Below are 21,919 nucleotides of genomic sequence, written 5' to 3'. Positions count from 1 at the left end.
CTTCGGCTTTAAACACGCCCCCCGCGCCCCAGTCCCCGCCTTCTGCCCGCTTTCCCTGTTCACTCTGCCCTACTAGGTCGCTGTGAAAGCGCGCTTCCTTCACAAGATGAGGCGCGTAGTGAAGGCCGCCGCGCTGGCTGCGAGCGCTACAGGTGAATACCGGGCACCGTCAGGGGCGCCGGGCGCGGGGAACGCTGCACGGGAGGCCGCGGGTGGCCGAGGTCTGAAACGCTGGACTTGCTGAACTGTGTTCCATTAGCGCAAGAGTTCTTTATTGTCCAGCTCTCTGCTATTGGGTTGCCCTTGGCAAACGTGGACCAGACAGGTAACCTGCCCAGGAGCACAGACAAGGCAGGGACAGCAGAAAATCAGGAAGGGACTCAAGAATTATGATATGCCCGCAATAAGAGACAGGAGAAAGCAACAAAGTGGCGAGTCCTGAAAAGTCTCTCTTGAATTCAAGCATGTTTTATGCACTTACCTACCCGTTTTTCATCTGACGTAAAGAGTAAAGGAACATTCGAAAGGACTGTTAAGTTCTCTGAGTTCTTTTGATCTACGTCTCATAGATAAGCAGAATTACGATGACAGATGGCCAAGTTTTCTTACTTTCTCCTCTTTCGTTTTCTTTTTTTCCTTCCTGGTGACAGTTACTACCCTCAGTCTGACATTTTCTGTTTGGAAGAAAATATAAGGCAGTGTTGTTCCAGAGTTACTCCGTTACATTTGTGACAAGCCCTTTAGCTGGCATGTTCAAAAGGTGTTCAGAGGAGTGAACTTTTGTTAATATACTTCCCGCCTGGAAAGTTCTGTCTGCTCATCTGATGAAACCTACACTACTCGTCATCTTTCAAAGTCGGCTCTCAAACTAAATTTGTTTCTTGTTTTGTTTTTTGGTTCTCTAGGCTTTCAGGCCAATCAAAAAATTACTTATCTGTCCTAGCAAGCCCCCAAGGCAGAGAGATGAGCCACAGACAAAAGAAAAAACAAGTGTACCTTAATACATTAGCTGCCTTATAATCAGTTTAGTATGGTGACACACGCACACACATGTGCATGTGCGTGCGTACACACACACGTAAGAGAGCATATTGTATCAGAAGATAGAGCATAGCACAATAGTTTTTTATTTTGTCTTTTTTGCTGTGTAACTCTGGCTGTCCTGAAACTTGCTCTGTAGGCCAGCCTGGCCTGGAACCACAAAGATCTTGAACTCACAAAGATCTGCCTGCCTCTGCCTCCTGAGTGCTGGGATTAAAGGCATGTGCTACCACTGCCTGGTTTGACAGAGCAAAATGTTAAAAATGAGTTTCTGATTCAACTAATGCTGATGTTTTGTTAATACTTCTGCTTGGTAAGGTTTCTGTATGCCTGGTCGAATATAAATCACCATCTTAGCATGCCATAAGTTGTTTTTTGCAAATATCTATTAAGGCAGAATCACATATTCTGTCATAGCAAGTTCTCTCTTAGAAAATAGGCATTGCTTATCAGACATAGACTAGTGATATTAAAAATGAGGATCTGGCCGGGTGGTCGTGGCACACGCCTTTAATCCCAGCACTTGGGAGGCAGAGGCAGGCAGATCTTTGTGTGTTCAAGACCAGCCTGGTCTACAAGAGCTAGTTCCAGGACAGGCTCCAAAGCTACAGAGAAACCCTGTCTTGAAAAAACAGCAACAACAAAAATGAGGATCTGGACTGAGATAGTAGCTCAGTTCCTAGAGTGTTTTCTTAATTTGCACAAAGCCTCGGCTCAGTCTTCATTCCCACATAAACTAGCATGGTGGTGCATGCCTGTAAAATGGAGATAGAAGAACCAGAAGCTCGGGTTCATCCTCAGCTACTGTGCTTGTCTGAATGTAATTGACCTCTATAATCTCATAGGATGAGGAGGTGTAGCTTGTTGGAGTGGGTATGGCCTTGTTAGAGGAAGTGTGCCACTGTGGGGGAGGGCTTTGAGGCTTCCTTTGCTCAGGATTCCACTCAGTGTATCAGTCTACTTCCTGTTGCCTGCAAGATGTAGGACTCTCAGCTACTCCCCCAGCACCATGTCTGCCTGCCTTCTGCCATGCTCCCCGCCATGGTGATAATGGACTGAACCTCTGAAGCTATAAGTGAGCCCCCACAATGAAATGTTTTCTTTATAAGACCTGCTGTGGTCATGGTATCTTTTCACAGCAATAGAAACCTAACTAAGATAGCTACATACTCAGTTTGAGGACAACCTAAGATACATGTGAAGGGAACTCTCACCCACACAGTGGGGGCTCCCTTCCAGACCCCAGATTAGGCACAAACAACACCCAAGCCCCAGTTTTAACCGGGATCGTTTATTAAGCAGGAAGAAAAGTTAGAGACTGCTTTCTGCCTCAGGCAGAAAAACAGTGTCAAATGGTCTTCCAGGTGTCCTTCTTAAGAAGAGAAAAGGGGAGATCTGTGTTAGAATAGGCTAGGGTGTGGTGGTAACGGAGACAGAGGAGGAGGGTGAAGAGAAGGGGACAAGGGAAAGGGGCAAAGATATTGGACTGACTCTGAATGGAGAGGGGACAGATGTAGCACATAGGCAAATGGTGGTTTATAAAAGGGGGAAACCCCATGTTAGGATGAGGTGTTTCATTTTATCTGGGCATTTATTTAGGTGAGCCAAAGGGGGCTTCTGATTCCTGGACTTTGGTAGTCAGCCTTAGGAGGCAGATGTAGCCAGATAAGGGAACAGACCTTGGTGGCTAGCTTTAGGAATGTAATCTAACAATTTTTAGCAAGGCGGAGAGGATGGGATGAAGGGCAAGGTCTGGCAGAGCCACATGCTCGAGTGGGCAAGTGTCCCCTCATCTGTACCTTTTTATTTATTAAATGACTGGGTATTGGGTAAGTGGGCGTTGTTTGCTCTGTTGCTTCCTGCTGACATTGGGGCATTGTTCAGTGAAGCTGGTTTGTTGGTCGAGGCAGGGAAGAACAGGCTGTGTCAGTTGATGTCCAGGTTCTGCAGGACCATCTGAGGCTAGGGAAGTGTCGTCTATGAGACCGGACCAGGATATGGAGTCTAAGGAGACAGCTGGACCGGCACTGGAGTTGCTGGAGCAGTCTGTAGTCGACTTGAAATCTGCTGGGACAGATAGACCAGGGATAGAGGTGACGTTAGGAGTTCAGAAAACAACGTTTCGTTTGAATGTGCATTTGACACTTTTTAGGTTCATGGTCCTGGCAGTTGGGAAGAGGAGTCCCAAGACCAGGGAAAGGGGAAGAGATCCCACCCTTAGGAATAGGCAATAGCCAGGAAAACTTGGGCTGTTGGTTTCAGAGAAAACTGACCCTTCTTTCTCTTGCCAGCTGTCAGTTGCCAATAGCTCCTCAGCGGGAGGTGGAACTTCATGCCTACCTCTCTTTCTGTGTTGGGATTTTGTCTGGATTGAATTTTTTGCAGGTCCTTGGCATGATGTCATAACTGCTCTGAATTCATGTGTGAGGCTGTATACTGCTGTATTCCTTATAGTCATCCACGGCTTCTGGGTCTACACTCTTTCTGCCCCTCTTCCACAGTAATCCTTGAGTTTGGGGGGAGGGGATAGGATGTGTGTGTGTGTGTGTGTGTGTGTGTGTGTGTGTGCGTGTTCCATTTAGGACTGAGCTACCTCCTATTTTCTGTACCTTGATCGGTTGCAAGTCAAGTCTCTATGTTAATTACCATCTACTGAAATAGAAGTTTCTCTGATGAAGGTTGAGAGATGCACTAATCTATGGATATAATGTTAAGTAATTGAAAGTCAGTTTAGTATTATTCCCATTTATTTAGCCGAGTGATCGTCCTATCTAGCCATAGTTTCATTCATTAATAGTGGTGTCAGGTATGGTCCCAACTTGTGAAATGGGCCTTTAGATCCAATCACAAAGTTGTTGGTTATTCTCGTGACATTTGTACCACTATTGCACACTGGGCATGTCTTGTCAGGCTGGCGATTGCAGCTGTCATGGTTCACAATTAGGTAAGACTGATGACTACATTACTCCTCCAGTAGTGAGCATAGCCCTACAGCATGTGAGAGATAGCTAGCCATGATGAGACTTCCAGTGAGCTTTGTTTTTCCATGTTCTGTGACTTAAGTATGTGGTGTCATCAGCAATAAGGGGTTCTGGAGGGTAACCAAGAGCGTTGGCGATAGTTTGGGGACTCTATGGTATCCATTGGGCCAATTACTTCAAAAGAGCTAACCCATTCTTGGCAGTAGGCACTGGGCTTTTTATCTGTTATCCTGTGTGTCATATAGAGGTGTTGTTGCCCCATTATAGAGTAACTCCTTTTAAGTGGTGTGTGTGTGTGTGTGTGTGTGTGTGTGTGTGTGTGTGTGTGTGTGTAATAGTATATAGCATGGAGGGGGACTGGTTAACAGATTGCTGAAAGATAGATTTATTTTTTAATTTCCTTTTCTATATTATAAGAAAAGAAATTCACAAGTGAAGAAATGGTCTTGAGCAGTATACATGAATCAGAGGGGTTTGATTTGTTGTGATATAGGAGACCAAACTCAGATCTTTGTGCATGCTCAGCAGTGTTCCTCCATTGAGCCATACACCCCCCGTCAAAGCTGGAAGTGTATGTGTGTGTGTGCACGTGCGTGTGCGCTTATGTGTGTGTAAGCTTGTTCAGGAGTGGGTTTCCATATGATCTTTAGTGTTAATAATCCCTCCCCATATTCCCTCCTACTCCCACTTAATTTCCATTACTCCCCCTTTATACTAATGATTGCATGTATTGGTCCTAACTGTGGCTCTGAGGAAGGAGCCCAGGCAGATCTCCGGAGCTCACTGGCCAGCCAGCCTTGCCCATTACTGAGCAAGACCTGACTCAAAAGCAAAATATAAGAATGGGGTGGAGGATACCTAATTTCATCCTTTAGCTTTTGTGAAATTGTACAGACAGACAGACAGACAGACAGACACACACACCCTTGGCTTGATATAGTATTCCATAAGGTATACATATATCAAAACATCACATGGTAAATTTTCAGCGTTTATACTTTCATTTATAATTATAAGATATAAATTATAAGTTATAAATTATAAACATATTTATAAATTGTAAATCATAATGTTTGATTTATACTTGTCAGTCATACCTAAATAAAAACTTGGGGGGATCACATTATTTTAAACTCTTTATTGCTGGTTGCTTGGTCTACAAGATTTTACCCACAGACTCTTACTGCATTTGATAGTTTGAATGTAATTGGCCCCCATAATAGTGAGGCCTCCCACCCTCATAGGGAGTGGTGCTATTAGAAGGTGTGTTTTTGTTGGAGTAAGTAGTTCATTATGGAGGTGGGCTTTGAGGTTTCCTATGCTCAGGGTACTGCCCAGTGTCTCAGTCCATTTCCTATTGCCTGCAAGATGTAGGACTCTCAGCTACAGCTGAACACTATGTCTTCCTGCACCCTGCCATGCTTCCTGCCATCGTGGTAATGGTGTGAACCTCTGAAACTTAAGGGAGCCAATAAGCAGCTCCCTACCATAGCCCCTGCATCAGCTCCTGTCTCCAGGTTCCTGCCTTGTTTGAGTTCCTGTCCTGACTTCTTTCAGCGATGAACAGCAATGCTGAAGTGTGAGCCAAATAAACCTTCTCCCCCACAATTTGCTTTTGTCTCAGCAATAGAAACCCTGACTAAGATGTTGCAGAATCAGACCTTCCCCCCCCGCCCTTTATAAAGTTCATGTAGCTACCAAAAATGTACAGTATTTATTACATTCACCATGCTGTATACCTTTATCATGTTGAAAAATGTTTTCATAACCCAAAAGGAAACTCACATGTATTAAGCAGTCACTCTCTGTCTCAGTTATGTTTCTATTGCTATGAAGACACCACGACCAAGGCGACTTATAGAAGGAAGGGTTGACTGGGGTGTGTGTGTGTGTCTTGAATATTAATACACTTAGATTTCATGATAATACATAGAGTACATATATTGGACTACATTAAAAGGAATTTGTCATACAGACTATGATATAGTAAAAGATCTTCTTAATCTGTCTTGGTTAGGGTTTCTATCGCTGCAACAAAACACCATGACCAAAAAAGAGAGAGTTGGGGAGGAAAGGGTTTATTCTGCTTACACTTCCATATCACTGTTGATTATTGAAGGAAGTCAGGACTCAAACAGGGCAGGATCCTGGAGGCAGGAACTGATGCAAAGACCGTGGCAGGGTGCTGCTTACTGGCTGGTTTCACATGGCTTGCTCAGCGTGCTTGGTTTTAGAGACCAGGACCACCAGCTCAGGAATGACAAGACCCACAGTCGACTGGACTCTTCCGCATTTCATGAATAAAGAAAATGTATCATAGGCTTCCCCAAAGGCCCATCGGGTGGAGGCATTTTCTCAATTAAAGTTGCATTTCCCCAAATGTCTCTACCTTGTGTCAGGTTGACATAAAACTACCCAGCACACTGAATAAAAGAGGATTTCTTCCCAGCCTGAAGTAGTTATGCTTCCATTCTGTCAAGTTGAATAAAGAAATAATGTAAAACTCTCAGAAGAAATCATAGCATGGTATATACACCTTGTTCTCGCTTTCCACCAAGAAGGTAGATGTTTTCCTTAGTTGATATAAACAAAATATACATCCAAAGTACGCATAGTATGCCTTTCATGAGTTCATTCCATGGTGTGAAACAAACAAATGTGTACAGATCTGGAAGAGAATTGCCTGCTCTTCTCATTGGGTGTGATGTTCACTATCACATTCAGACTTCTGTAAAATGCAAACGTGACTGAACAGTTCCAATGTGCAGTTACCCCTAAGTGCTACAGTAGGCATGGATTACTATGAAAAGTGGGGTTCTTTGTTCAGAGTGGAAGTGAAGCTAGGAATATGCTTTTTATAGGTGTTTGTATCATTTTTAGTTTTGTGTATGTATGTGGGTCTGAGTGTGGGTTTGTACACTTGAGTGCAAGTGCTCTTGGAAGCCAGAGGCATCAGCTCCCCCTGGAGCTGGAGTTATAGGCATCTATTGGCTGCTCAACGTAGGTGCTGGGATCTGAACTCGGGTCCTTTACAAGAACAGTAAGTGATCTCAGTCTCTAAATTATCTCTCTAGCCCCAAGAATTAGATTCTAACTCTAAACAAATAGCTTTCTCCCCTGCAGTTTGAATCTAGAGCCTCGTGCTTAGTAGGTAAACACTCTATCACTTAACTGTCTCCTAGGCTCTCGTTATTCTTTATTTTGAGGCAGTATCACTAAACAGCCCACCATGGCCTTGAATGCACTCTGCAGCTTAGGCAGGCCTTGAATTTACACTCCTCCCACTTCTGCCTCCAGAGCAGCTGAGATTATAGACCTGAGCCATCAGGCCCTGGTAACACACAGCTGGGATTATAGACCTGGGCCACCAGGCCTGGCTGACACACAGCTGGGATTATAGACCTGGGCCACCAGGCCTGGCTGACACACAGCTGGGATTGTAGACCTGGGCCACCAGGCCTGGCTGACACACAGCTGGGATTATAGACCTGGGCCACCAGGCCTGGCTGACACACAGCTGGGATTGTAGACCTGGGCCACCAGACCAGGCTGACACACAGCTGGGATTATAGACCTGGGCCACCAGACCAGGCTGACACACAGCTGGGATTATAGACCTGGGCCACCAGACCAGGCTGACACACAGCTGGGATTATAGACCTGGGCCACCAGGCCTGGCTGACACACAGCTGGGATTATAGACCTGGGCCACCAGACCAGGCTGACACACAGCTGGGATTGTAGACCTGGGCCACCAGGCCTGGCTGACACACAGCTGGGATTATAGACCTGGGCCACCAGGCCTGGCTGACATACAGCTGGGATTGTAGACCTGGGCTACCAGACCAGGCTGACACACAGCTGGGATTATAGACCTGGGCCACCAGGCCTGGCTGACACACAGCTGGGATTGTAGACCTGGGCCACCAGGCCTGGCTGACATACAGCTGGGATTGTAGACCTGGGCCACCAGGCCTGGCTGACATACAGCTGGGATTGTAGACCTGGGCCACCAGACCAGGCTGACACACAGCTGGGATTGTAGACCTGGGCCACCAGACCAGGCTGACACATAGCTTTTTAATTCTTGGCAGTGCAGAGTGAGTAGTTTTCATATAAATTTTTCTAATTTAATATCAAATACATAATGTAAACAGTGAATTTTATAGCCCTTTGTTTAGATTTTAAAATGAAATTTAGAAGTACATGACTTCTCAAAAGAGAGGTATCAATGGCCATTCGATTTTTTTTTCAGGGCTTTTCTCCAGAGTCCAAACTCCAGTAGCTTCGGGGAGAAGTTTTTCTGTGTCACAGTCCCTGCAGCAAGTGTCAGGTCCTGTGTGGAACCTGGGTCGGCTCAATCATGTGGCCATAGCAGTGCCAGATTTGGAAAAGGCTTCATCATTTTATAGGGATGTTCTGGGGGCCCAGGTAAGTGAGGCGGTCCCTCTTCCAGAACATGGAGTATCTGTTGTTTTTGTCAACCTGGGAAACACCAAGATGGAGTTGCTTCACCCACTGGGGAGTGACAGTCCAATCACGGGCTTTCTGCAGAAGAACAAGGCTGGAGGAATGCATCACATCTGCATCGAGGTATTTTATCATCTTAGTGTCTGCTGTTTGACTACCTATAACCAGAATCTTATATCAAGTTTTTAACAGAATGGTACTATTATTTTTCTTTAAAGGTGAATGTGTATGCCGTGCGTGTGTTTGTGCAAGTGTGTATATGTGTGTATGTGGATGCACATGCACAAGTGTGCATGCATTCACTCTCTTACCTGTGAGGAAACTATAACAATAACAATAACATGAATGTATTTTGAGGACAACTAGATCCGATAGATCTAAAATAGACCACCAAAGTGGATGTATTGATTAAATGTGGACTCTCTTACAATAAGAAAGTAAATGCTTTCCACTATCCCTATGAGGCAGTTAGGCATGACACATGAAGGAAGATTATGAAATAAGAATTTCATCAGCATGCCTAGGTTTTAGATGCAGTGGCAGGGATTGAACTGAGGGCATCATGCAAGCTAAACATGTGTCAGACACTGGGCTACATCCCAGCCAAGGTATTCTCATAATTCTGATCTATCCTTTAAAAATTGAATAACTTTCCACGCAATGGTGGCACATGCCTTTAATCCCAGCACTTAGGAGGCAGGGACAGGCTGATTTTTGTGAGTTCGAGGCCAACCTGGTCTACAGAGTGAGTTCCAGGACAGCCAGAACAGCACACAGAGAAACCCTGTCTAGAAAAATCAAGTAAAACAAATTAAATAGCTTGTTCCTTATGACAAAACCAATTCATTTTCAATCCCTGAGGGTTTTTTCTTTGTTTTTAAAAATGCCCCCCCCCGCATACCATACCTTCTATGTTGGAGGTCAGAGGGCAAATTTCAAGAGCCAGATCTCTGTTTCCACTATGTGTGTTCTGGGGGATTAAACTCAGGCCTTCAGGATTGGTGGTAAGCACATTTGCTCTCTGAGCCCTCTCTCCAGGCCCTGGATTTTAGTATCTCCCAAACTGCATTTTGCTAGCAGTGTCTGAGAAAACATGAGGAAATGTTTGACAAGAACATCCTCATTAAAGAATATTTATCTGTAGATGGTCATGTTTGGATAACTGACTTTGAGGCTACCAGCAATGCCAGTTAGACTCCAGTTTAAATTAACTCAATAGGACAACTCATCGGCAAGACATAATGACAGAATAAATGGCAAAGACTCAGTCCTAATTCTGAAGAGAGCTAAGTTGGCTAGAATAAAATCAAGAATATATTCACACATGTGAACCTACTTTGTGTTAAGTACCCGGAATTCAGCAAAATACATGGACCCTGTCTCCAGTGAGGCAGGGATATTTAAGCAGTCGAGTGGACTCTGCTGTGATAATGGGATTAAGATGTGTGTCTTCTCAGTATACAGTGAGGTAGAAGTTGATTGCTTGGGTCAAGGAGCTAGAAGGTATCACAGGGCATTGGCTATAACAACTGTGAAGAAATCGCTCGGAGAATAGGGGAAAGGCCATCATAACAGCTAACAAACACATTGACCCACATGAAATACTGGATGCATATTGTATTCTTTAACTCCCCTAGCTGCTCTGTTAGGATGCTACTAACCCCTATGACAGAAGAAAAAACAAGACTTGATTAATTTGCTCACGGTAACATTAGGTATACACAACAGGGCTCAGGTTCAAACCCAGATTTATTCTGTTTCTAGGGTATGCACTTGTAGCCATGAGGCCAGTTGCCTTCACTGTGTGATCAGACCTTAAAATGTGAGGCTGGGGAGCCCATTCGACATTCAGTCAGGGGACTACACACAGTCTTGTGTTTACCCTTTCTTTCATCCTTGGAGGCTTCTTGGCTACCGGTTTTATCAGTGGACAGAAGGTTTGTGTAAGCCCCCCTCCAAGGATGGAAAACTGGACCGTCTGCCTTTGAGTCTACTCCCTTTTCTCCTCCACTGTGTGGTCTAGGCTCCACATCAAGAGAACTCGTGCTATCAAAGGGGGCCGGCTGTGAGTCAGAAGTCCAGTTAAGTAAAGGAGAGTGTGAGTCCAGGAAAGTAGCAGCCACTTCAAAAGTAGAGCTCAGAGGAGGGGACAGAAATGCTGTGAGTATAAAACGGAGGCAGGTGGCATGTGACAGTGTGGAAGGTGCTCAGTCTGCTTCAATCTGATAGCATTGCCATGCGCAAAAGTGGCTTCGTCATGCAGATTTCCCTTTCCCTTGTCCTGAGCTATCACAAAGGTTTATGGGACTGCCTCAGGCACTGCTGTTCCACAGCCAACAGGAAGGGAAATCAGAGAGCACTATGGACAAATGCCTATGAGGTGACCTGGACCTTTTACCTGTCGTTTCTACTCATAGTCCACTGACCTGATCTTAGTCAGATAGTACGTGTGGCTGGAACAGAGACTGGGCCATTTAGTCTGTGTCTAGGCAACTATGTGTCCCGCTCAAACATGGTCTCTAATAATATAAAAAGCAGCTGTAAAATGTATGCTCTCTGTCTTGCTTCTGGCTCCTGCTTCCAAATGCTAGATTCTGTTCCTTTTTGCACAGAAGACTGTTATCTAGGGCAGTGATCTGTAAGTTTCCCCTTAAATAAATAACCTTTTTATAAAAAAAAAAAAAGAAAAAAGAAAAAGAAAGAAAGACTTTTATAGCCGGGCGGTGGTGGCACACACCTTTAATTCCAGCACTCAGGAGGCAGAGGCAGGCGGATCTCTGTGAGTTCGAGGCCAGCCTGGTCTACATGGTTTTATAATTAAAAGGAAGAAAGTGAGAGTGTCAGTCTGGATCAGACTTGTCTACCAATCTCTGCAACACTTGGCAATTTTTATTTATTTATTTTTTAGGATTTATTTTCTGTATTTTGCCTGCGTGTATGTCTGTGCACCCTGGACATGCATGCAGTGCCTGTGGAGGTCAGAAAGGGGCATAGGATCCCCTGGATCTGGTGTTACAGATAGTTGTGAGCCACCATGTGAGTACTGAGAACTGAACTCCAGGCCTCTGGAAGAGCAGCGAGTGCTTTTAACCACTGAGCTGTCTCTATAGCCCCAACTTAGCAAATTTTAAGAATAGGTATTGTCAAGATAGCCTTACCTTCTTTCTGAATGGAGATATACTATAAGACGGAGACACCGGAGAGGTATTTCTCTCAGAACTGTGGCATTCTCAGATACTGGAGTCACAAGATGGAGCAGATTTAATTCCTCAGAGTGGGTGGAGCAAAATTCCTTGCCTTTCCTTGAACAGAAAACTTATTTGTGAATGTAAATATTGTCGGACGGTAGCTGTAGTATTCTGTTCTGGCTGAAGGACTTGGGTCTTGAACTGTCTTCTAAAGTACAGACGTGATAAAGCCCACCAGAAGCCCTTTCTGTGATCAGTGTTCCAGTTCCAATGGCCATGGAGTAGTAGCAGCAGCACCATTTTGTTTGCTCGAGAAAAGGAATGCAGGAGCCGGAGAGCTGCTGTACAGCTCCTGCTCAAGGTTTTTCATGTGACACATGTCAGCAGTGACCACAGTGCCTCCCAGATGCCTCACTCATGTGACTGGTACTGAGTGCATTCTTACAGCTTGGAGTTCAGCTGGACATCTAATAGGAGAGCCTACAGGAGACCTCTTTGGCTTGACAAGCTAAATGTAGTTCTGAGGGTAACTGAATTTCTTTCTTTCTGTGTTTGTCTGTGCATGTATCCCCACAAAACTAGGGAGGACTGGTTGGCCTCTTCCGATGGCACCTTCTGCCACTGCCTATTGGTAATAGGCGGGTTTGAAGGAGGCCTTTTTTGAAAACAAATCTCTAGATCTTGGCTTTTTGAAAAGTGTGTGTGAGTGCTTTGCCTGCATGTGTAGATGTACCTGGTGTCTAACAAGGATAGAAGAGGGCATAGAGGGCACTGGGTCCCCTGGAACTTCAGTTACAGATAGGTGTAAGCTGCCATGTGGGTGTCAGGAACTGAACTTATGGAAGAGTAGCCGGTGTTCTGAACTGCTTAGTCATCTTTCTAGCTCCTGGGTCTTGTCTCTTAATGGGAAGGACTATGCTTTCAGAGTGCTATAACCACGAATGTGTGCTGAGAAAAAGGCTAATGTGGAATTTTTTAAGCTATAAAATTATTTGAATTCCAAATTACCGAAAATGGGGAAGTTGGGATCAGCATCATTCACATATGCAAGAAGCAACAACACGCTTAGCCTTGTGAACACAAGACTCGGGATGGTTCAGACACAACAAGGTAGAAGGCCCATAAGCACCGCATCACAAATAATGGGTTTCCTCAGCTTTCTCTAGCATTTGGTCATATATATCACTAAGATATCTTAGTGTATATCATTTGTCGCATAATTCTGGGGAGACATGAAAAAAATGTCTGTCTGAACTCTAGGGCACCAACAGTTCAAAGAATAACTTGTTCAACTCCACCTTGATGAGGAGAGTGGGTTTAACTGGGGTTTGCTTACCGGGTGGTGGCTGACTGATTGCAGAATTGCCAGCACCCTGTCTGCCAACCTCTTGTGTTATATGGCTCCCGTTCTACAGCAGGACTAATACCATGGACTTAGAGCACCACCTAGTATTACAGCAGCAGAAGTGACTACAGCTTAGACAGCAGGGCGTAAGTAAACTCAGACCCAGCAAAGTTATTTTATGTGCACTCTGTCCTTGCTCTTGCTGGGGATTCTGTTGGCCTCAGAAAACACTGTCCCATGGAAGGGTGGTTTTGTTTTTCTGCACTCTGGAAGACAGACGGCTTAATGCAGCTGACTGCAAAATGGAGTCCCTCTGGGGGTGGATTCGGAGAGCTTCACGTCTGCAAGTGTTCATAGTTCTTCTCTAGCCTGGAGGTCTTTTGCCATTCCTTTCATAATACCATCCCTTCTTTAGTCGTCATAAGTCCACTCATTGGAGAAATGGATGTGTTCTAGGATCATTTGTCTTTAGCCGGTCCCAGTAAAACCTCTGATTGTGTAGTTTCTGCTGTGGACACACTTGATGGATCTAGACATCTGAGAAATCAGCACCTGTTGATTGTAACTTGCCCGGTTTCTGGTACTGTGTGATACAACTTCAGCAGATGAGACGCAGCCTGTACAGTGAGTGGAAGACGTACCTGTGAAGAGGTCCACATAGGATTGGTATGTTGGGTTCAATAGCCTCTGCAGTGTGAGGGAGAGTGGTGATAGACTCGTGTGTGTGTGTGTGTGTGTGTGTGTGTGTGTGTGTGTGTGTATGTGTGTGTGTGTTGGGGGCTGGAGGTTGCCTACCTTGGGGGGGGTAGAGTTAGTAATGTGTAGAGAACATCATTGCAAGAGAATGTGACAATCGTCATAGGAAGTCAGAGACCGAGTGGATGAATGTCGTGGGAGTTGGTGTGCTATGGAGCACCAGGGCCAGAGTAGGTTCGTAGTCATGGGGGTAAATTCACTGGACAGGTGTACTCAAGAAGCAGGATGAGGAACATCTGCACGCTAGGACTCTAGGGGCCATGATTTTGGGGCCCAAACAAGATAAGGAGCCCATAGTTTAGGGAGTAATTGTATTTTCAGGGAGAGGCCTCCATGCAGGGGAGGTGTGGCTTAGCATGGTGAGTGGGAGCAGAGATGGAGTGAGGAGTGCAGCCCCAAGGGGTGGGTAAAGAGGCAGCCCTGCTGCTGGAGCAGTGCGGTGTAGAGACATTGCTGTGAGGGGCAGCAGAGACTGGCTGCCTCAAGGGGCTTAACCAGAGGGGTGAGCTTAGTGACAATGGGGACCGGGTGTTTGTACAGGAAGAACATAAGGTTTGATGTAAAGATGATCTTACTCTTGCAGGCTGATGAGAAAAGGTGTATAAGAACAGCATTATTTTTGATGTAAGATAGAGTTGGAATGGCCACACGATAGATGAGTTGCTTTCCTGTTCATGCTTTTGTGTTTTACAGGTCCCTCTTTGAGCCATGTACGCCTTATGAAAGTTATCGAGTGAAATAGTTTAGTTCCTTCTTCCTGAGCAATGCTCTTCCACCAAGAAGAGAGAAATTCCACTTCCAAAAGTAATTTCAAGGGCCTAGAAAGATGACTTAGTAAGCTTGCCACACAAGTGCGAGACCCTGAACTTGATCCCTAGCCCCTCATAATGTCAGTGTGGTCACACTTGTCTATAGTTCTAGTACTATGGGAGCAAAGATAGGGGTATCCCTAGGTCTCACCAGCCAGCCACTATCTATGAACTCCAGGTTCAGAGACCCCGTCTCAAAAAGAGTAGAGAGCAATCGAAGAAGACCTTGACCTCTGACCTGCATACAGCCACACAAATAATTCCAGTCTAGTCCCGTGGTGTCACACTCCTGTTGCCCCATCACTCTGTAGGGTGAGGCAGAGCGTCCCTGGAGCCTACATGCACAGGGATAGTCTGGGCGACATAGTGAAACAACCTTTAAAAGTGTCCATTTCCTTTTGGCTTCCAATAACCCTCCTCAGAAAATCCCTCCACTAGTGATTCCTGTCCACTGTCTTCTAGATGTGGAGATTTCACGGGATGGCAACATTTGCAGAGAATAAGGCAAAGTGAAACAGGGGGACAATTTGGTGAGATTTTTACTACATACTAACATTGTTTTGTAAGTGTATTTTGTTAGAGAGAAAAATGAAAGAGCAATATGCCACCAATGACCCCCTTGTTTTAGTTTGGATTTCTGTTGCTGTGAAGACACACCATGACCACAGCAACTCTTACAAAGGAAAACATTTAGTTGGAGCTTCCTTACAGTTTCAGAGGTTTAGTCCATTATCATCATGGCAGAGAACATGGTGGCATGCAGGCAGACATGGTTCTGGAGAAGGATCTGAGAGTTCCACATCTTGATCCACAGGAAGTGAACTGTGTGTCACACTGAGCATAGCTTGAGCATAGGAGATCTCAAAGCCCACCTGCACAGTGACACGTTTCCTCTAACAAGGTCACATTTTCTAATAGTGCCATTCCCTATAGGGGTCATTTTCTCCCAAATCACCACACTCCTCGAGAGCATAGCCTTAGTGACCTAAATCTATTCCATGAGGTCTCACCTCCTAAAGGTTCCACTACCACCTAATAGAGCTATGTTCTGGAAATCAGGCCTCTAGGGGATACTCAAGAGCAAAATTATAGTACATATTAAAATATAGACTTAGAAGTGTGCTGCTGTCAGCTGCTGGACATTTCAGTGGAGCCCAGCATTTGGGAAATGCTGGACACAGCCAACCGCCAGACTTTGTAGCAAATAGGGAACCTAGGAAACAAGAGTCACCTGAAGTCCTTTGAGGACTACACAGGAAGTCTCTGAAGAGAGATAATATTTTAAAGATTTATTGTTATGGGGTACCTGTGGAGGTCTCGTGGAGCTGGAGTTACAGGTGGTGGTGGTGAGCCACCCAGCATGGGTGCTGGGAATTGAACTCTGGGAACAGAGTTGGTTGGTCTAGAAAAGCCGCAACCAACACTTAACTGCTGAGCAATCAGTCCTGCCCTACTCAGAATAATGTTAGGTTTCATTTAGATTTAGCCTTTAGGGTAGGATTGAAGCATAAATATTTAATCTAGACTTTTCACTTAACTTTAATAGGTTTAAATCAGTTTGAGGACTGAATTCATTCATTGCTGTTATCAATTAACAACGTATTTTTAATTAAGATGAAGTCTTTGTTAAATCAATCAAATTCTCATGAACTATTAAAAGTGGCACATTGTTACTTGTTCATAACAGTTTGCTTGCTTGTTCAACTGAGAATTAATTACTTTAAGGGTACAAGGTAAAAACTTGCCTGCAAGCAAAGAAATTTTTTTTTAGACTTGTTTTATTTTATATGTACAAGTGTTCACCAGCATGTGTGTGCATGTAACGCTGCACTGGGGCCACAGAGGTCAGAAGAGGGCATTGGGTCTCCTAGAACTGGAGTTACAGATGGCAGTGAACCACTGTATGGGTGCTGGGAACCAAAACCAGGTTCTGTTAGAACGAGTGCTCTTAACCACCGAGCCATCTCTCCAGCCCCACATTGTCGTTTTTAAATGGGGCCACTGAGTGCTTAAGGCGATCAAAATTTACCTGAATCTTCTGAATTCTAATTATGATAATCAAACATTTGAAGGCTTTGATAACTGCCCTTCTTAAGGCACCACAAGAAGGGGCGAGTCAGCCTCAGCTCCAGCCTCACATCGACACACTCAGTTTCTGGAAAGACGTTAGAGCGGGAATCAGCCCAGATCTACACTAATGTCATTCAGGACCCCAGAGAGTTATCTGAGGCACAACTGCAAGTGTGCGGGATAGTGAAGGCGCTTTTAAAGATGGTGTTACTGACCATGTTGTTTTTCTTTCTTGGGACGCTAGACTTTATTTCCCAAAGCAAGTTGTTGGGTTTTTTGTTTGTTTTTATATTTCTTATAGGTATTGCATGTACTTTCAATTCAGGAAATAAAGACAGTTTTATTTTAATCTTTTTGTGATCACCAAGCAAAGTGTTCAGAGTACTAAAGAAGTGTAAATTTGGAGCTAGAGTGGTGGTTCTTAACCTGTGGGCCTTGACCCCTGGGGGTCAAACGACCCTTTCATAGGGGTTGTCTTGGACCATTGGAAATACCGGCTATGTATTATGATTCATAACAGTAACAAAATTGTAGTCATGAAGTAGCAATGAAAATAATTTTATGGTTGTCACCATTCCATGAGCAATTGTATTAAAGAGTCACAGCATTAAGGTGGTTGAGAACCGCTGAGCTAGACCAGTGGTTCAGTGGCTAAGAGCACCATGTCAGGCATTCACTGTAACTCCAGCTCCAGAGGATCTGATGCCTCCAGTCCCCGGGCACCTGCACACACATGCACATACCCACACTCAGACACACAATTAAAAATAAATTAATATCAAAGAGAATTGTAAATTTCACAACAACACTATCAGAAGAATGGATATAACACAAGATCTTTAAAATCAAATGAGTCAGCAAAAGACATTGTAATAGAAATAGATGCTGGTCCAATATTAATTAAGGATTTTTAAAGTGACTTGTTACATTTGAGAAGTGTTGGTTAGTGTACTGGCTAGTGCCACCAGAGGGGAAGAAACCTCAACCGAGGAAGTGCCTCTCTAAAGTCAACCTGTAAGCAAGCTTGTGGGGTATTTCTTGATTAAGTGATTGATGTGGGAGTGTCTGATCTCTTGTGAGTGGTGCCACATCTAGGCAGGTGGTCTCAAGGTATATAAGAAAATGACCCAAACCCTCAAGAATAAGAGTCCCAAACAGAGGTGAGGTATTAAGGGGTGATAAATAAATAAAGAAAACAAAGGCCAAAGCTGGGATGGGGAAATCTTGCACAGCTTCCTATATTTACTACTTACAGCAGGGGTGGGGAGGACGGGGCGGGGGTAGCAGCCAAGGTCAGCAGAGAGCTCAATCAGACATAGCACGAGGACTAATAACCATAGCCCAGGGGAAGAGAAAGATCCCAGAAACTGTAGCCTTGACCCCTTTGAAGTCTGGACTTTGCCAAGTCTGCCTCTGGACGAGGACACTGAACTACTGTTCTCTTTGTCCTTTCATGGGGCCTCTAGAAAGCCTTATGTTGGCCCGCTTCTCAACAGGAGGACAAACCAGTAAACAGTGTTCCTGCCTTGACTTCCTTTGATGAGAGAGTGTGATCTCAGCACTGTAAGATGGAATAAAACCTTTTCTCCCAAAATAGATATTTTTTTTTGGTCATGATGTTTTATCTCAACAGAACAAAGCTAACTAAGGCATTTAGCGTATGTAGGATTACTTCTTAGATTTTGGACTATTAAATAATACACTAAAATATGAGGTGTAACATCTAAACTGTCCACATGTATGTTTGAGTAGAATGTTCTATAAATTTTTGCCAAATTTGAATAGAGATTCAAAGGCATCATACTCATATTATAAATAATGCATGTTTATAAAATTTCAGCATGAGAAGTCAAACAATTATGAACCCCTAAACCCCCATTATCCAGATTTAGCAGTTTTTAAGATCTTGTCATATCTTTTTTCTTTGTTAAACCATCTTAATTTCCAACGTGTCATTTTGCCCTTACCTATCAAATAGGTACTCATTAGATGATATTGTGCCAATCGGAATTAAAGGTAGCTCTCTGAAATAAGTGTCTATACACAGTCTATAAATCAAACTTACAAAATTGAGTTACAGATGTTGACAGAGGTCTCTGACCCACCCAGTTCCACAGCCTTTCAGTCCCAAAGAAACACACAGAGGTATACATTAAGTATAAAGTGATTGGCCTATTAGCTCAGGCTTCTTATTAACTCATATAACTTACATTAGCCCATAATTCTTGTTTGTGTTATCCACATGACTTGGTACCTTTTATCAGCGAGGCAGTCACATCTTGCTCTATGTCTGGATGACGACTGCAGGCTGAGTCCTTCCTCTTCCCAGAATTCTCCTGTTCTTGTTGGCCCGCCTATACTTCCTGCCTGGCTACTGACCAGTCAGCATTTTATTAAACAAGTGCAAGAGACAAATCTTTACAGGGTACAAGACCATTGTCCCACAGCACACAGATGTCATTTTACAGATGACTTCCTCTAACCAGGATTTAACGGATCCAGTCATAACAAACATAATTGATTTCTTCAGATTGTGTGAAAGAACATATTATCATTAGTTTGTCACAGTTAGTGAACCAAGGTTGAGCCACCATTAGTAACTGAAGTCTAGATTTTGTTCAGATTTACATCCCTTTTATCCAGTGGCCTTTTGTTGTTCTTGTTCCAAAATTTTATGTCAGATTCAGCTGTCGTGTCTCCTTGGACTCCTCTTACCCATGACAGTTTCTCAGACTTTCCTTGTGTGGGTGACTTTGACACATTAGACGGGTTTCTGGTTACTTTTAAACTGCCTGTAATCGAGGGGAGTTGCCTGCTGTTTTTCTCCTGGTTGAACTGAGATTGTTGATTTGGAAAGGTGACTGACGTTCTTATTGCTGAACATCAATAAATATAACACAGTAAACAAGACACCGTTTTGTCACTCTAGACACTACCTTTGCTCATCCACCTAAGAAGTCAGTTCATTCTACCACTGTCAAGTAACCATTCCTATTCCCAGCACCCACATGGCAGCTCATGACTGTAACTCCAGTTCTAGGGGATCCAACCCTCTTTTGGCCTCTGCAGGCCCTGGGCACACACATGGTGCACAGAAATACATGCAGACAAAACATTCCTAGACATACAAATAAATAATTCTACAAAATTTTCTAAATTTTTTATTTCCTATGACTGCAAACTGATATTCCCCACTGTAACCCTAGAATCAAATATTTTTCCAAGAAGCCCTGTTCCGATAACTAGAGAACAGTGTCAGAAATCATGGTATGGGCTTCTGAATTGCTTGCTGCTGTTGAAATGCCATTGGTTCTACATCTTCTGACTAATACTGTATCTGTATTTTTGTATGTAACCCTGAGAATACATTGATTGTCACTCAGAATTCCAAAATCTCTCACCGTCCCCTGCAGCCTCAGCCATTATCACATGGAGCTCCCACTGTACCCATCACTTGTCTTGTCCCCCTCTCCTGCACTGCAGATAAGTGAGACACACTGAAGACATGCAAAAAAGAACTGAACAGTTAGGAGTTTGTGGTCTTATGACAGAAGTGACATTTGGATAGCATTGTAGTGTCTTTCATTTCTAGTTTGGATCTCAAAGGTCATAGCCAGGTAGCATTTCTGGGGGAGCCAAGGAGCTTGGGATCAAGGAAACATATTTGCTGAGTACCTACTAAGTGTAAAGTGCCAAGAACTTAAGGGCCACCATATTTTAATTATTCCCATGGTAGATGTTTGTGCTAGTAGATTTCCTTCACTGTGAGAAATAGCGGAGACAATGTACTTGTAAAGACGAAAGGTGTATTCTGGCTTGCTGGCTTGGAGCTTCCAATCCATGACTTACTATCTTCAGTGCAGCATGTGATGACAAGAAGTGAAAGGCACCACTGTCTCCTCAAAGGCATAGCTCTAATGCCCTGAGACCTCCCTCTAAGCCCTGCCTGCTAAAGGCTCACCACCTCCCATCAGCACCACCTGGTGCCGATGTTTACTGAAGAACCTTTGGGGGACTTAATATTCACACATAACAACCTTTTTTTTTTCTTTATGGATAAGAAATCCTGCTCCCTCAGAAAGACTTTGTTCAATGTTAGGAGAAATATCTGAAGTATAACATTCACATTGTAGATTGCAAATAGAAGCATCCACTAGGGTGAAAGGTCTTTGGTGTTGCAGTTTTCATCGTTTTTCCTGAAAAAATTTAGGCTTATTTTGTGAGGTGCTTTTGTTTCGTTTTGGTACGGAGGGTGGAACTCAGGGCCTCATGTTTTCTAGGCATGGGCTCCATGACTGAGCCCCACCCCAGCCTATGTGATGGTTTAGGCATAGTCCTGTCCAAAGGCAGAGGAAACAGCTGACTCGAGCTCAAGACACACAGCAGCATTTTGTATTTTTTCCTCTCAGATGTACCCATATTTTCCTCCTCTTTCCAGGTGGACAATATAAATGCAGCTGTGACGGATTTGAAGAAAAAGAAGATTCGTAGTCTGAGTGATGAAATCAAAATAGGAGCACATGGGAAGCCTGTGATTTTCCTCCATCCCAAAGACTGTGGTGGGGTCCTTGTAGAACTGGAGCAAGCGTGATTTGTAATTGTGAGACACTTAATTGACTTGAACAACCCTTATCAACACTATCAGATGCATTATACTACTGCTTCCTCTACTTAAAACATCAAATTAATTATGGAAAGATTAAAATATATGTACACACATATATCTATGTATATTTGTTATTTAAAATTGGAGGAAATCTTAATTAGTAAATACTTGGCATTGTTAAAATGATGTTCAGAGACACTGCGCCCAATTTTTCCACTCAGGCAGATTTCCCACATCTTTCTCCAGGGTCTATCCCAGTGAGTCTTCCTCTTTTGCCCTATTCATACCTTCTTCCCAACCCAACAGATCCAGTCCAGGTCCTACATCAAGTGCCCCAGCTTAGTCAGGTCTTTCCTGCCTGCTCTACAGCTGATCTCTAGGCTTCTTCTAGGACCCTCCTACCCATCTCCCAACTCAAAGGCCCTCCCACATTGCATCTAACTTTTGCACCCAACCAGATCTACCCCATACCCTTGGCTTGGATGAAAAGTCACATCCTATACAATACCCTAGTCCCCTTGGTCCACCTGACTTTGTTACATCCAACCTGTAGGGCTAACCGCTCCCAACACCATCTCTTCTTCCCCAGCCTGCCCTGTCCATATCAGATTTATAACTAATCAAAGAAATCCCCATGTCCAGATCCCATTGCA

The 21,919-nt window shown here is 44.0% G+C and overlaps 1 protein-coding gene across 2 annotated transcripts; it reads left to right on the top strand.

Annotated features, from left to right (window-relative positions):
* Window positions 1-19: 19 nt before the first annotated feature.
* Window positions 20-21,381, top strand: Mcee (methylmalonyl-CoA epimerase). Of its 2 annotated transcripts, none has more exons than XM_048434760.3 (3): window positions 20-152; window positions 8,278-8,453; window positions 21,099-21,381. In XM_048434760.3, the coding sequence occupies exons 1-3, from the start codon at window positions 107-109 to the stop codon at window positions 21,249-21,251; spliced, it is 375 nt and encodes a 124-aa protein (XP_048290717.3). In that variant the 5' UTR covers window positions 20-106; the 3' UTR covers window positions 21,252-21,381. The 2 variants fall into 2 exon arrangements, with proteins under 2 accessions (XP_048290717.3, XP_048290716.3); XM_048434759.3 differs by having other exon boundaries at window positions 8,278-8,615.
* The last annotated feature ends 538 nt before the right edge of the window (window positions 21,382-21,919 follow it).

The sequence above is a fragment of the Myodes glareolus genome, chromosome 24 (genome assembly GCF_982192425.1).
Source record: "Myodes glareolus chromosome 24, mMyoGla1.1, whole genome shotgun sequence".
NCBI lineage: Eukaryota > Metazoa > Chordata > Mammalia > Rodentia > Cricetidae > Myodes > Myodes glareolus.
This window is presented reverse-complemented; position numbering and strand designations above follow the sequence as displayed.